Source organism: Peromyscus maniculatus, chromosome 1 (assembly GCF_049852395.1).
Source record: "Peromyscus maniculatus bairdii isolate BWxNUB_F1_BW_parent chromosome 1, HU_Pman_BW_mat_3.1, whole genome shotgun sequence".
Taxonomy (NCBI): Eukaryota; Metazoa; Chordata; class Mammalia; order Rodentia; family Cricetidae; genus Peromyscus; species Peromyscus maniculatus.
This window is the reverse complement of record NC_134852.1, coordinates 38,485,851-38,502,220: the sequence shown is the minus strand read 5'-3', so window position 1 is coordinate 38,502,220 and position 16,370 is coordinate 38,485,851. Positions and strand designations below refer to the sequence as shown.

The following is a 16,370-nucleotide window of genomic DNA, read 5'->3' as shown; positions in this document are numbered from 1 at the left end:
ATATATATATATATATATATATATCCTCCATGGTTCTATGGGTTGTGGTCTGATTGTTCTTTATTTTATATCTAGAATCCACTTATGAGCGAGTACATACCATGACTGTCTTTCTGGGTTTGGGTTACCTCACTCAGGATGATTTTTTCTAGTTCCATCCATTTGCCTGCAAATTTCATGCTTTCATTGTTTTTCTCTGCCAAGTAGTACTCCATTGTGTATATGTACCACATTTTTTTCAGGAAACCAACTCTTGCTACCAACTTCCTCAAATGTCCAACTCCCAGGACTATGAGGAAGTAAATGTTTATGGTTTCAGCCACTCAGTCTGTAGTTCACTCGTCCCTCAGTATCCATGGGATAATGGTTCCAGGACCACATAGGAATGCTCAAGTATCATATAAAATGTGTAGTGGGCTAGAGCTGTGGTGTGGCTCAGTCGGTAGAGTGTTTGCCTCGCCTTCACAAAGCCCCAAGTTCTATCTCCACTATGATAAACTGGGGGTAGTAGTGTATGCCTGTCATTCCAGCACTTGGAGGTGGGGGCAGGAGGATAAGAAGTTCATGATCATCCTCAGCTACATTTATACCACCACCACCCCGAATGCTCAAGGAACATTGTGGAAAGAATGTAGGAGCCAGAAGGTAGAGAAAAGAGCTGCAAAATGTTGTCTTCTGAGCATGACTCAGCGTGGCGCTCTCGAACTCACAGCAGCTGGGCTGACTCTGTCAAGAGTCATAAATGGGAAAGAGGCTTGTGGGGACCTGCCCCCCCACCCCGCCCCGTAAAGTGTTGGCTGCTGATAGCTTCTGGGAAGGAGGAAGTTGCTGTCTTCAGCTGTGTGCTTCCTGCTCAGCCCACCAGACTCCAGTGGATGGTTCCAAACTCATGGTCACACAGATGGCCCTGGTTAAAGTAGGTGGGGTCACAAAATAAAACAAAAGGACATAAACGTGAGGAAAGGGGCATTCCGAGAGGAGGGAGGTTGGCCGGGGTGGAACGGAGATAAGAGAGGATGGTGGTGAGAACAGTAAGAATGTACCACACACGTGTATGAAATTATCAAAGAACAAGTTCAGTTAACAAAAATGGATAATACTATGGTTCCTAGTTTGTTCCTGTTGCTGTGATAAAGCACTGACCAAAACAACATGGGGAGGAAAGAGTTTGTTCAGCTTTAAGTCCCAGGTCCCAGTGCATCACTGAAGGAAACCAAGGCAGGAACTCAAAGCAGGGACATGGAGGGAATTGATGCTGAGACTATAGAGGAGTGCTGCTTACTGGCTTGCTCCCTCTGGCTTGTTCAGCCTGCTTTCTTATATTGCCCGAGATCACCTGCTCAGGAATGACACTGTCCGTGGTGAGCTGGGCCCTTTTTACATCAACCAGCACTCAATAAAATGCTCCACAGACATTCCTACAGGCCAAGTCAACAGAAAAAATCCCTCCGTTGAAGTTCTCTCTTCCCAGGTTTATCAAGTGACAGCTGAAGCTAACAATGACACTATGGGTGGTGTGTGCACTCCTGTAATACCAGCATCCCAGAGACCAGTCTGAGCTAAATAGCAAATTCCTGGCTGACTGGGGCTATGTACATAGCAACACCAGAGAGATAGATAGATAGATAGATAGATAGATAGATAGATAGATAGATAGATAGATAGATAGATAGACAGATAGATAAGCAAGCAGACATCATAAAAAATAGATTTAATGCTGGCAAACAACTTCTGTATGTCTTCCTATGAACGTTAAGTCATTTCTGAATTACGTATAATCCCTAACACAGTTTAAGCTCTATGTACACTTTAATATTTGGGGTACATTGGTCAGAAAAAACTGCATATTTTGGATAGATACATTATTTATACTTTTAGTCAATGATTGGTTGTATCTCTGGAGACAAAACCCAGAGACCATACTTGACACAGGCTAATCCAGAGGACATGAGAACCAAACACGTTGCAAAGATTAAGCCCATCAAAATTCCTGCCCAGCAAGGACTGGGGAAGGTCTCAGGGCTCCGTCCCTGGTAGAGGAGCTCTTGGAGGTTGATAGCTCCAAAAGAGAGTCACTATCCTTTGGAATGCAACGACCACCCAGTAAGTTGTCCCTGCTCCAGCACATGACCCCATGTATACATAGGCAGCACTAATTGGACTCAAGGGGTTTTGTTTGTTTGCTCTAATAAGAACATAAAGTTGAGAAATATAGCATGACACTATTTCTAAGGAGTCATGAACTCTCTCCTCATCCCAGATAGGGGGCCAACGACAGACCTGAGTCTGGATACCCAGGAGGAGAAATGACTCAAAGACAGCTCCATCACAAAAGCCCACCTCATGAGTGACAACTCACCAAAGTGAAACCTAGAGGGAACTGCACAACTTTCAGGGAGCTCAGCAGGTTGGAGGGTGTCTGTTCCAAGCAGTTCATCTGGTCTCTGCTTCTTCTAGGTGCCTCAGCTGGTCTGAGCCTCTTCTAGGCTGCTCAGTGTGTCTTAGTGTCTCTTAACAGTCCTCACTGCTTATATATGCTTTGCAGAATCTAATGAATCTGCTCAGTTTTAGAGACTTCCTGAAAGTTGGCCACATCTCAAGGGTGGAAGGGAGTCAGGGCAGAGCTTAAGCCCTTAGAGGTCCACCCCCAGGTGACCCACCTCTGTCAACCTTTGCTCCATGAACTTTCAAAGCAGCATCACCACCTGGGTCAAGCTTCAAACACAGAAGCCTGTGGGAAACACTTCACACTCGAACTATAAAAGTTTATTATATGTGTACACACATGCATGCGCGTGCACACACACATACCACCCTTTAGGTTGCTTGACTCCTAGTACCAGCGGTCAGCCCCATATATGGAAAATCATATCAATTGCAAGTGGCACCTCTGTTCTCTGACTAAAGAGGAAGGGAAAATGGGAAATTGTGTTGAAGCCGGTGGGTACTTCTAGAGTTCAAAGTGTCAGTGGCTCAGCAGAGACGATGAAAGGGGAAAGACTAAGACCAGTCTATATTTGCCTAATTAAGGGAGAGGCAAAGAGTGTGGTGAGGAATATCCAATTACATTTGAACATCAGACAAACCAAAAACTTTTTAGTGTAAGTAGGTCCCATCAGATATTTGAGACATTTTCATACCAAGAAACAGAATGATTATCCTTTAAAAAAAATTGTAAAAAAGTTGTACATCAGTTTAGCCAGGCACTCTGAGTTTTATGTGGTGACACCAGCTCCTTCCAGAAGGTCTCACTCCTCTGCACCCACCAGGACCCCCTTCGAGAGGCACCCAAAAAACTTTTACTTCTGCTTTCTTACTGACCTAGCACCTAAAGGGAAAGTCCCCAACCTAAGCCCTTCCACAGCCAGGTCCCCGGGCTAGACACAGCCCTGTCCTTTCCCTCTCAAGCACCAGGGACAACTGGGAAGGACTGGTTCCAAATGTCCAAGCTCCAAATGCCCCACAAAACACGGAGTGGGTGAGTGGATATGGGGCGAGTGGATGAGAAAGGGAGAGACCAGTGGCCTCAGAACTTGCCATCAGCAGTTCGTCTCGCACCAGTTCCCCGGGCTCAGCTTCCGCCTGCATTTCCCTTCTCTCTTGCCCCAGTCTGTCACAGCTGGGGAAGGAGGCCAACGTGTGCAGGTCTAAGATCCCCCTACGCCCGCGATGTCACTGCTGCTGTTTCTGTTGCCCTTGCTGTTGGGAGGTGAGTGGGCCTGAGGCCAAAGTGACCCAAGTTGGGGCTGGGGTTGGTGCTGGTGCGGGGGCTACAGGCCAAGCCTCTGTCTCCCTCAGGATCTCAAGGTCAAGACAGACGATACAGCCTACAGGTGAACAGATTGGTGAAGGTGCAGGAGGGTCTGTGTGTTGTCGTGCCCTGCTCTTTCTCCTCCCCCGAGAGCCGCTGGGTTGGCCCTAACCCAGCTTACGGCTACTGGTTCAAAGGCATCAGAAAACCAACACTTAAATTTCCAGTGGCCACAAATAACAAAGATAAAGAGATAGAACCAGGAACCCAGGGGCGATTCCAGCTCTTGGGGAATCTCCCAAACAAGAACTGTTCCCTGATGATCAAAGATGTGCAGTGGAGAGACTTGGGAAGCTATTTCTTCCGGGTGGAGAAAGGATCTGAGAAATTCAGTTTTCCCGATGGCTTCTATCTGCAAGTAGAAGGTAAGCGGTGTGGACATAGCAGGGACCCCCTGTCTCTCACTCGGGGAGGGACAGTGGGAGACAAACTGTAACGCAAAGAAGACAACTGCTAGGAAGGGGTAGCTGGAGCCACGGGATTGGCACCCTCTCCCTTAGGCCTGACTCACAAGCCAGATGTCTTCGTTCCTGAGATCCTGGAACCTGGGCAGCCAGTGACAATTGTCTGCTTGTTTCCCTGGACCTTCAAGCAATGCCCAGATCCTTCTTTCTCCTGGATGGGGGCTGCCATCTCCTCCCAAGAAACCGGACCACACACCTCCTATTACTCGGTACTCAGCTTTACCCCAGGACTTGAGCACCATGATACTGAGCTCACATGTCAAGTGGACTTATCTAGAAAGAGCATACAGAGGACTGTCCAACTAAGAATGGCCTGTGAGTGTGATATGGTGCTTTGGGCTATTCAGAGTTCTGGTGGTGGGAGGTAGAGAATCCCCCAACTCCATACTTAGGAAAGTTCATGGAGGTACTGGGGATGTAACTCGGTTGGTAGGATGCTTGCCTAGCATGCACAAGCTTGCCTAGCATGAACAAGTCTCTGTTCCATCCCCAGCACCACATAAATGAGAGGTGGTGGTGCACATCTGTATTCCAGCACTAGAAGATCGGGAGTTCCAGGTCATCACCCTTGGCTGCAAAGCACATGTACATATTAGAATACATGAGACCTTATCTCAAAGGAGAAAGAGGGTTGCTGGTGAGACGGCCCAGCTGATAAAGAGTTTGACACACACGTGTGTGGAATGGATTTTGGACCCTCAGAACACGCACAAAAGCTGGTCAGCTTTGGTGGCCCACTGGTAACCTCATTGCTGTGAGGCAGAGAGAGACAAGGGAGCCTCAAGGCAAGCTGGCTAGCTAGCTTGGCTGCCCAATTGGCAACCTGAGTTCAATGAAAGACATTTCTCAGTAAACAATGTAAACAGTGATGATTCAGAAAGGCACCCTACATCGACACCTAGCTTCCACATACATGTATGTGCACACATGTGTACCTATACACACATGCATATTTACCACATACACACACATTCAAAAAATACACATCCTGGGTGTGCCTATGCCCTCTGAGGCAATGCTTGTTTCATTTCTGGCTGGTCACTTGCCTTCCCTGGGATGGTGGTGCTTTTCCTTCCCTGAGGGACTTCTCATGGGGAAGAAAGCATTCATCCTCTGAAGCTGGCTCACAATCTTCTCCCAGATGCCCCCAGAGATCTTGTTATCAGCATTTTCCGTGACAATGTGTCAGGTATGAGGGTCTACTGGGTGGTGTAAGGCTAGTCCAGTCCCCTTTGAAAAGTCTGGAGAGGAGGTGGGGGAGGGGACAGGCCTGAACCCCTTCTGCTGCCTCCCTCTACCCTCTGTCCTGCTCCCTCATCCTTTCTTTATCTCTATCTCTCTGCTCCTCTTTATCTCTGTCTCTGTATCTATCTCTGTCAATCTCTGTCTTTGTGTCTATATCTCTTCCCATATCTGTATCCATCTCTGTGTCCATGCTTCCTGTCTCTGTATCTCTGCATCTGCCTATTTCTGTCTGTTTCTCTCTTCATCCTCCTCTGTGTGTGTCTCTTTGGTCTCAGAATTGCATGGGAACACCCCACATCTGGAAGTCCAGCAAGGCCAGTCTCTGCGCCTCCTCTGTGCTGCTGACAGCCAGCCCCCTGCCACACTGAGCTGGGGCCTGGAGAACCAAGTCCTCTCTTGGTCCAGCCCTGTGAGCTCCAGAACCCTGGCACTGGAGCTACTCCAGGTGAAAGCTGGGGACTCAGGACACTACACCTGCCAAGCAGAGAACAGGCTGGGTTCCCAGCAACACACCCTGGACCTCTCTGTGCTGTGTGAGTGTGATCCACCAAAGGTTCTGAGGAAGGGAAGGAAGTGACAAGGTATGGGGGGGTTGGGGGGTGGGGGATGTGTGTGTAGGGGCACCTTTCTTACAACAGTCAGACCATCAGGCAGCTTGTGTTGGGGACCCAGTGAGTGACTCACCCACCCACAGCTTCCATCTCTGGGAGGGAGGCTCTGCCCAGGGAGAAGGTCGTGGCCCGCCTGGAGCCAGTTCCCTGTCTCCATTGCAGATCCCCCAGAGGACCTGAGAGTGACTGTTTCCCAGGCAAACAGGACAGGTAGAAAGGATGGACAGAGGAAGCTGGACGCCTCAGGGGTGGGGGTGGATGGGAGTCATCGCAGTTGATGATGACTCTGCCTCCTGTCCTCCCCAGTGTTGGAAATCCGCAGGAATGGCACCTCCCTTCCAGTCCTGGAGGGGCAAAGCCTGTGTCTAGTCTGTGTCACTCACAGCAACCCCCCAGCCAATCTGAGCTGGACTGGAGTGGCACAGACTCTGATCCCAACCCAGTCTTCAAAGCCGGGGGTGCTGGAGCTGCCTCTGGTCAGGAGGGAACATGAAGGAGAATTCATCTGTGCTGCGCAGAACCCACTGGGCACCCAGTACATCTCTCTGAGCCTCTCTGTGCACTGTGAGTGGGGAAAGGGACACCTGGGACCTGGGACGAGGGCCCACCTGCTGACCCGTCATCTCTTTCCCCACAGACCCCCCACAGATGCTCAGATCCTCCTGCTCCTGGGAAGCTGAGGGGCTGCACTGCAGCTGCTCCTCCAGAGCCTGGCCCACCCCGTCCCTGCACTGGCGGCTGGGGGAGGGGCTGCTGGAGGGGAACAGCAGCAATGTCTCCTTCACGGTCACCTCCAGCTCACTTGGACCCTGGGTCAACAGTTCTCTGAACTTCCATGGGGAGCTCAGGCCCAGCCTCCGGCTCAGCTGTGAGGTCTGGAACACCCATGGGGCCCAGAGTGCCTCTGTCCTGCTACTGCCTGGTAAGGGCCCTTTGGGACTAAGCTTTTCTATGGAGGAGCTGAATGGGATAGGCTCTGTGGTTGGAGCAAAATCTGGGAGGATATAGACCTATGACCTAGGTCTGTGTGTAGAGAAATAGAAGGGAAGGCATGACACCCAGCCCAGGATGCAGTCATGTTTTCCAGAAGGAAATAGGGAAGAAGCTTGGCCACAGTGTGCAGCAGGAACTGGAGTCCAGGATGCTGTGTGTAAGACTGCAAACAGGGGATGCACTCCTTTTCTTGCAGATAAGAACAGTTCCACAGCATTCTCCAAGGGAGTAGTTTTGGGCTTTGGGATTGCAGCCTTCCTTGCCCTCTGCCTCATGATCATGTGAGTTGGAAGGAGCTATTGGGGGGCCTGGGATCTAGGCTTCCTCAGAGAGGGCAGATGGAACAGTATACAACAACATAGAGGCCATTTCCTCAGCATGAAGACCCTCCAGAAGAAAGGAACCCAAGAGGAAACCTCAAGACCCAAGATCTCTCGGGGCAGCACAATCCTGGATTACATCAATGTGGTCCCCAAGACTAGGTCCCTGGTGAGTTGCCAGCTGTGCTTTCTGAGTCAGCATCCCCTGCTACTTCTGCACACATCCCTTCCATAACCCTCCTATTCCTTTGCCTTAGAGGCATGAAGCATCCAAGATTAGATGCAAACCCTGGCTCCCTCTGAGCCTTCACGTCTTCGTCTGTTTCCAAGTCTGAGGAACAGAACATGGACTCCCTCCATAGGTGGCTTACATTTCTTCCATTATTGTCACCACCAAGGGATAACTAACTTTGTGTGACCACTTACTTTATAGTTGCTGTGCTGGGGATAGAACCCAGAGACATGTGCCTGCCTGGCACACCCACCCCTCACTGGGGGATTCCTAGGCCACACTTCCAGCACCTCTTTGGTGGATGCTAGACAAATGATGTATCACTGAACTACATCCTCAGCCCTACCTAATAATTATTAATGTCCTTGTGGTATGGTACATCCTACTGACTAAATACAGGACTTGAAGTAGGCTGACTGAGCTCCTGTGCCCTGCCTCCTCTTTTTTTTTTTTTTTTTTTTTTTTTTTCAAATCATCATCTTGAGCAGTTACTGAATTCTTCTGTGCCCCAACTATAATATTGGGATAATAGGATAATAGTGGTGCCTACCTCCTATATATTTAAGTATATATTCAGTAAAATATTCAGAGGAGTCTGTGGCCCCTATTGAGTTCTCAGTAAACATTGGGTACAACTGTGAGGTCACATCTACCTGGTGATGACTCAAACAAACACCCATGTCTCTCGGTGTCTTCCCTGCACTCACTCATCCAGCCCTGCAGGCAGCATCTGCACTCAGACATAACGGGCATTTCTTACCTGAGCCTGTACAAAGTCACCTTCTGACCAGCCTTGCCCTTTCTTCTCCGCTTTCACTTGTCTCTCTCTCTCTCAGCAAATATTAACAGCTTTCCCCGAGTAATCTAAAGCCTCTGCATGATCTTTTGCTCCTGATCCTCTTCAAAATACACCCCAACCACCTCACCATAACCTTCCCTCAACTCCACAGTCCATGTGTCATTCCTCATCTGGACACCATTGCTACTTTCTTCATGACCTCCTCTGATTCTGTTCTTGTCCTTTACACTCTATTTCTCTGCATGTGACATCCTGTAGAAACCACACAGGCACACCTTTCCTCTGAATGCTACTCAGCCAGAAAAAGGAGCAAATTCATGATGCATAAGACAAATTACACGAACGGAAAGTCTCTGAATGGTACATACTACATGATTCCACTTACATCTCACTGACAAAGTAACGAAATTACAGGGACCAAAGACTGAATGTGTGGCTCAGTTGGTAGAGTGCTTTCCTAGCAGGCACGAGTCCCAGGCCAGCATGAAGGTGAGCATAGTGGTGCATGACAAGCACTCAGGAAGTGGAGGTAAGAGGATGAGAAGTGCAAGGTCATCTTTGGCTATGTATAAAATTCAGAGCCAACCTGGGCTGCGTGGGACAGATGAGTAATGATAATTGAGTAAATGCTTGTGACTAAGGAAAGGGGAGTGATGAGTGAGACTCTGAACGACACAAGGGGCTTGCTCACGATGATCCAGGGTCCTGAATCTTGACTGTAGTGGTCACGTGTGTTTACCTGCACTAGTATGATAAAAACAGTAACAAAGGGCCACAGTCTGGGCCTGCACTTATTCACGTAGGGAGCAACCTTGAGGCCAGGCAGATTTTTCCCACATGCCCACCTCAGGAGTACACCCAAGCACACTCAGTTAAGGAACACACTCCAGTGCATGAATGCCCATCTCAGAAGCACAACCCTGAGCATGCCTAGCCAACTAAGGCAACACTCCCGAGCATGTCTAGTTAAGGAACACACCGGTGCTCAGGTTAAGGTCATAGTTCAAGAAGGAAACACAGCAGAAATGCCTCTGGGCACGCTCAGACTGGCATATAAAAATGGATAGGAATACTTGGAAGGTGAGTTAATATAGGAGTCTCCCCTAGAAGGCAGGTAACAAAGTATGTTATATGGATATCAGCATCCTTCTGTGAATATTGTATCACAGTTAAGGTGTGACCACTGGAAAGCTGGAGAAAGGGTGCAGGGACCTCTCTGTACTACTTCTGTGACTTTTTATTTTTTAGAAAGGCTCTCATGTACCCAGGCTGGCCTCAAATTCCCTTCATAGCCAAGGATTTCCCTGAATAGCTAAGGACAACCCTAAACTTCTGATCCTCCTACCTCCACTCTCAGAGTGCCGACATGTGCCACCATGCTTGATTTACGTGGTGCTAGGGATGGAGTCCAGGGCTTTGTGCATACTAGGCAAACACTCTACCCTGAGCTACAGCATTGGTCTTACTTTTGACACTTTCGTAACTCTATGATCATTCCATAATGTAAAGTTGAAGAAAATCAAAAATCAAAACACCTCAATTTCCTATTAAATCCTCCATCAATCACTTCTTCTGATTTCCAAAACCATCTCCAGGGACTTTGTAGCAGACACCTTCCATTTGTTTTACAAGACTGACTGTGTAGTCACATAAACCATCTTGTTCTTTTAATTTTTCAAATTTTAAATTTTATTTAGTATTATTTATCAGTATTATTACTGGGGAGTGTGTGCATGCATAGTATAGTGCACATGTGGAGGCCGGAGGCTAACTTTCAGGAGTCAGTTCTGCAGGTGTCACAGCTCTGGAGAGAAAGGGATCCTGACTTTTCAGGAAGCCAGGCTATACCTAGGGCCACAATAGGACAGCTCTGGAGGGTAGAGCCACAATAAGACAGCTCAGCCTGGAAGGAAAGGTATCCATCCTGACTTGTCCAGAAGTCAGACAATGCCTGAAGCTGGGATGTGGTGGGGGATGGTCTCCCGCAGGATATAGCAAGCCTGCTCCTCTCCTAGAGAAAGCCACTGTTCCTGAGCTTTGCTCCACCCCACCCCCAACCCCCCCTTAAGGGGGCTTCCCAGCAAAGTTCCGCTTCTCTCTGGCCAAAAAATGTTGCTTTTTCTGCTCTACTCTGCTAAAAGGGAAACCCCAGCAGAAATGTAGCAATCTCTTCCCGCTCCAGCTAAAAGTTGTTACTTTTTTCTGCTCTGCCTTGCTCTGCCCTCTTAAGAGACCGTCTCAGCAAGGTTTTTTCTGCTCAGTCCCCTAAGGGATGTCTCAGCAAGGTTCTTCTATTCTGCACTGGTGAATGAAGATCTTCACCCAAGACTTCCGAGAATGAGATTTATTTGGGAAGGAGAAGTCCAGGAGAGTAGCTTACTCTGCCAGGGTGGGAAACTGCAGTCCACACACAACTCAACAGGCAGAGAGGTTTATATAGGGCTTCTTAGGGGTGGAGTTTCTCCAGAGAGAAGATTTTCTGCTCAGGGATTGGTTAGTTTTTCTTCTCAGGGATTGGTTAGTTTCATTGGTCAGGGGCAGAGATGGCTCTGATTTCAGGGCCAAATTGGGTTTCTTTCACTGGTCCTTTTTAGCCTTTTGGTTCTAATTTGAGGGCCAGGGCATATTTTTTTCTTCACTGGTTCTGATTCTGGGGACAAAGTGTGTTTCTTTAGTACTGGTTTCAGGATCAGGGCATGTTTATTAAGTTCTGAGTTCGAGGCTAAAGTGTTTCTTTCACTGGCTCTGGTTTCAGGGAAACCAGAAGTTTTCTCTGGTCCTGGCCAGCTCCACAGACCCCGCAGCCACTCATAAAATAATCACTCAGGGGTTTATATTAATTAAAATTGTTCAACCATTAGCTCAGGCTTGTTATTGACTAGCTCTTACAGGGATTTGATGTAGTTGAAGACTAGAGAGTTATAATTATGGTTTTCCTTGGTTTTGATAGGAGATAAGGTAGATATGGAACCTTGGACTCACAAATATAGGATAGATAGGATATCTTCTTTGATTTTTACCAAATACAAATAGACTAAATATTATAACTATAATTCTTGCTTGGTAACTGTTTTGTTATATACAATTTTGCTATGTTAAAGTTAAAACTTTCCTTTTAAATAGAAAGAAAAGGGGAAATGATGGGTGATGGTGCTCTGCATGCTGTGAATGTGTTGTTCCCATTGGTTGATAAATAAAATGCTGACTGGCCAGTAACCAGGAAGGAAGTATAGGTGAGATAAACAGACAAGGAGAATTCTGAGAAGAGGAAGGCTAAGTCAGGAGTCACCAGCCAAACATATAGGAAGCAAGATGTGAAGGCAGAACTGAGAAAAGATACCAAGCCACATGGCTAAACATAGATAAGAATTATGGGTTAATTTAAGTGTAAGAGTTAGTCAATAGTTAATCTGAGCTAATGGCCAAGCAGTTTAATTAATATAAGCCTCTGTGTGTTAACTTGGGCAGGACCAGAAAAACTTCAGCTACAGGTGAGTTTCTTTCACTGGCTCTGGTTTCAGGGCCCAGGTGGGTTTCTTTCACTAGCTCTGGTGGGTTTCTTTAGCTGGCTCCCTTTCCCTACATTCCCCCCTTTTTGTTTATTAGTAAACAACAGGGGTTAGAAAGGGGGCAAAGTTGGCATCAAGGTTCTTGGGACAATCTTGATCTTCATCCTCAGGATGTAACCATGTGCTGCAGGTCTCTGGCTCCATAGCTAGGGGCTGGTAATCCTGTAATAGTAACTAGTTAAAAGTCTGGTTAGGAATCCTTTGGATCTGTTGTTGAAGGAATCTAGACAAGAGGTGTATGAGGCAGGGTGCAACTAGTAGGGTTAGGAAGAAGAAAAGAAGAGGGGTGAAGAAGAGTCGCATCCAGTTCCCTATCTGACTATCAGGGATCCACTGGCTAGAATTATCAAGCTGTTTCTGTTCTTGAAGATCCATTTGGAGTTGTTGGAGGTTAGCTTTCACTACACCTGATTAGTTGACATGGACACAACATTCTTCCCCAAGAAAGAGACAAAGACCACTCTCTGCTGTTAGTAAATGTAACCCTCTCCGATTTTATAGTATTATGGTGGCTAGCGAGTCTATTTGTCCCTGAAGGGTAAGGACAATCTGAGATACCCATTGGAAATTCTGGATGAATTACAAGGAAAGCCAATGGTAAATAGCTAGGGAAGTAGTCAGTCCTGCTGTTCCAGTGGTTACACCTGCCGCTATGCCCAGGGCTGATAGAAAAGGTATTACTTGGGTTGCTCATTTGTCATGCCTTGCTGCTTTGAACTTGGCGATGAGAATTGGCAAGAGTTCTTCACCAGTTGCCACCTCTAATTTAGGGAACAGAAATACCAGGGCACAAGTCCCAGACCACCTAGAGGTAAGCAGTGATAAACTTGAGTACCACAGAGAATAGAGGCATTGTGAATGTTTGGACATAGGGGCTAGGTGATAGTACCAAGTGTAATGGTATTATTGCAGTCTGCAGAATCCAGGGCACCCACAAAGTGTGTCCCTGAGGAGTTAAGGCAGTCTGTGATACCAAAGAGAGGAATGTGGGTGACATAAGGGGTGGTAGTGACCTTTGGCTTGGAGCAATTAACAAATGGTATGGTGAGAGAATCTAATAGGACAGTGGGTGAGGCTACAAATGGTGGATGAGAGTTTGACCCTGGAGGGACACACAACCAGCATTCTCCAAAGAGTATTACTCAATAGCTGATATGCAGTAGTTAGGGTCTGAAACAAGAGATGGTGTGACAGGAAGGTGGGGTCAATATCATTTTTAAAAAGGTGATATTAAGGATGTAAGAACCTATGAGGAGCTTTGAACCACTTCTTTTACTGTGTCTATACCTAGGGGTCAAGAGAGTGGGATGTGTACCCTCTGTATTTTGAGTGTGTCTGGTGGATGGCTGTGATAAACGCTATAGTAAAGCTTCCCATCTGAGGTGCCATGGGTTCTTAATTAGGATGTAAAAGATTCCCCATTCTTCATAAAAGGCAGAGTGTCTTCCTGAATATGCATTATGTCTCCAGCAGTCTCCAGATGCCACCACATGAGTGTTCTGGTTGAACTGCTAGGCCTATGTCTCCTGGACCTCAAATCTCCATACATGGAGTTGGCCAGCAACAGGGGTGAGTGTGAAGATGGTCTGAGGGCCAGGTGTGCTTCTTTCACTGGCCCTGGGTTCAGGGCCAGGATGGGCTTCTTTTACTAGCTCTGGTGGGTTTCTTTAGGTGGCGCCTTTTCCCCATGAGTTCTGTCTTTCAATTTTAGGTCCCAGGAATGGAACTCAAGTCTCCAAGCTTGCATTACAAGCACCTTTACCCACCCAGCCATCCTTTTGGCCTCCATCTTGTTCTTTCTTAAGCACACCCCCAAACTCTGTTAGAGTGCTTGAATCTGTTGTTTCCTTCCTTCAGAGAATTTTGCAGAAACTGCATGGTTCCTGGCTTCATTTAATACTCTTTTCTTGATAATCACCCCATCAAAGATGCTCAGAATGACCTGTTCACTTATTATTTGGCATTTATATATAATAATTGTGTCTGTTTATACATACCATGTGCCACTCACTATACTCACACAGTACAGTGATGAAATTGGGATAATTAACAAATGCCTTCTACCTCAGAATTATTTCTTTGTGGTGAGACTATTTTATCTGTAGCTATGACTCTTCTTTTAATTTTGTTTAAGGTTTTTTTTTTTCTCTTGGAAACAGGCTTTCACTATGTAGTTCTGGCTGTCCTGGAACTCACCCTGTAGACTAGGCTGGCCTCAAACTCATAGAATAGAGCTCCACCTGCTTCTGAGTGCTGGGATTAAAGACATGTGCTACCATACTCAGCTTATGCTTTATCTTTACTCCTAATTGTGTGGTTTAGTGTGTGTGGGGGGGGGTATGTGGGTGTGTGTGTCTGTGTGTGGGTGTCTGTGGGGGGGGTGTCTGTGTGTGTGTGGTGTGTGTGTCTGTGTGTGTGTGTGTGTGCGGGGGGTGTCTGTGTGTGGGGGGGTGTCTGTGTGTGTGGTGTGTGTGTGGGTGTGTGTGTCTGTGGGGGGGGAGTGTCTGTGGGGGGGGTCTGTGTGTATGTGGTGTGTGTGTGTGCGGGGGGGGGGGGGGGTGTCTGTGTGTGTGGTGTGTGTGTGGGTGTGTGTGTCTGTGGGTGTGTGTCTGTGTGTGTGTGTGGGTGTGTGTCTGTGTGTGTGTGTGTGTCTGTGTGTGTGTGTGTGTGTGTGTGTGTGTGTGTGCATAGTTCTTGCAGGAGCCAGAAGAGGACTGAGATTGCCTGAAGTTACAGGTGGTTAGGATCTGCCAGGAGATGGTGCTGATAAGTGAACCCGGGTCCTCCAGAAGTGCAGCATGCACTCGTGACTGCTGAGCCATCTTTCCAGCCCCGGCCCCTGCTTTTCCTTCTTCATGGCACTCGCCACTTGCCATTATTATACTTTCGCTTATGTGCTGGCTGTTATTGCCCCGTATTACTCCAAAGCTAGAGCCCCGGTTCTAAGCCAGTGCCTGGCGCACGCTAGCTGCACAGCTGCTTGCTGAGTGAATGAGCGAAGGATGTTTGCTATCCCCTCAGGTTCGGAATCGGAAGGCCAAACCAGACACCCCTTCCAGGATCCCATCCCCAGACATTCACTCCCCTGAATCAAAGAAGAAACAGAAGGAGCAACATTTCACTTCTCCTGGTTGCCCAGACCCCAGATCATCCTCTCAGGCCCCTGTCTCTGAGAATAACCCAGAAGAACTCCATTATGCTGCTCTCAACTTCTCCCGCCCAAGACTATGGGAGACCCAGAATCCTCAAGACACTTACACTGATTATGCTGAAGTCAGGTTCCACTGAGGGTGTCCTTGGTTTTAGGACTGAGCCCCACCCCCCCTGAAATAATGAAAATTCTCTTCTTAAAATAATTCTCAGGGGGTAAATGTGCTTGCCACCAAGCCTGGATCCACATGGTGGAAGGAACCTCCCACAAGCTGGCCTTCAACCCCCACATGCCTCCCAGGTGTGCATTGTGGCTCACACCTGTGCATGCACACACATGTAAGTTAAATAAATAAATACATAGAACAATTTCTTTTAGAGATGAATGCTCCTGTTTGGGTATGCTCTGAGTGTGTCTCTCAAAGGCTTATGTGCTAGAAGTGTAGCCCACTTTGTGAAGGTGGTAAGATGATGTGATCTTTCAGGAGAGGACATGGTGGAAGGTGGTAAGAGGATGTGATCTTTCAGGAGAGGACATGGTGGAAGGTGGTAAGATGATGTGATCTTTCAGGAGGGGACATGGTGGAAGGTGGTAGATCATGAGGCACTGAACAGCCCTTGGAAGGTGTCTGCTGCTATCACAGAGTGGACCAGTTCTCAAGAGAGGGGGTTACAAGTTTGGCTGCCTCGGCTCTCTCAATTCCTATCTCAATGGCTTATCCATGTCTCATGCACTCCCACCAAGATGCCATCTGTCTTATTGTGGTGGAGGCACAAGACCTTCCTCAAAGCCTGGTGGAGGATTTGAAAGTTCCCCTTGATAGCTGCTTAGGTGAGAAAAAGTCCACTCAATACGTCTTGCTAAGGAAGAAGAAGCAGGAAGTTGGCCATCTTGAAATGTTGAAGCATAAAGTACACTGACCTACTTAGATCCTTTTCCCTTATCTTAGTATCTTAGTTAGGGTTTCTATTGCTGCAACGAAACACCAGGACCAAAAAGAAAGTTGGGGAGGAAAGGGTGTATTTGACTTACACTTCCACATCACTGTTCATCATTGAAGGAAGTCAGGACAGGAATTCAAACAGGGCATGTGTAGTCAGACTTTCCTTTGGGCCCCCAGCTTACAAATAATGACATGGAGACTTACTATTAATTATGAAAGCTTGGCCTTAGCT

General features: G+C 47.5%; 1 protein-coding gene across 1 annotated transcript; it reads left to right on the top strand.

The window, feature by feature from the left end:
* Nucleotides 1-3,546: 3,546 nt before the first annotated feature.
* Siglec10 (sialic acid binding Ig like lectin 10) lies at nt 3,547-15,540 on the top strand. Its single transcript, XM_006986151.4, has 11 exons — nt 3,547-3,709; nt 3,799-4,176; nt 4,312-4,590; nt 5,417-5,464; nt 5,796-6,053; nt 6,294-6,341; nt 6,438-6,695; nt 6,769-7,053; nt 7,321-7,405; nt 7,502-7,613; nt 15,066-15,540. Exons 1-11 carry the CDS (start codon nt 3,670-3,672, stop codon nt 15,330-15,332), a joined length of 2,058 nt encoding a protein of 685 aa, XP_006986213.1. The 5' UTR covers nt 3,547-3,669; the 3' UTR covers nt 15,333-15,540.
* The last annotated feature ends 830 nt before the right edge of the window (nt 15,541-16,370 follow it).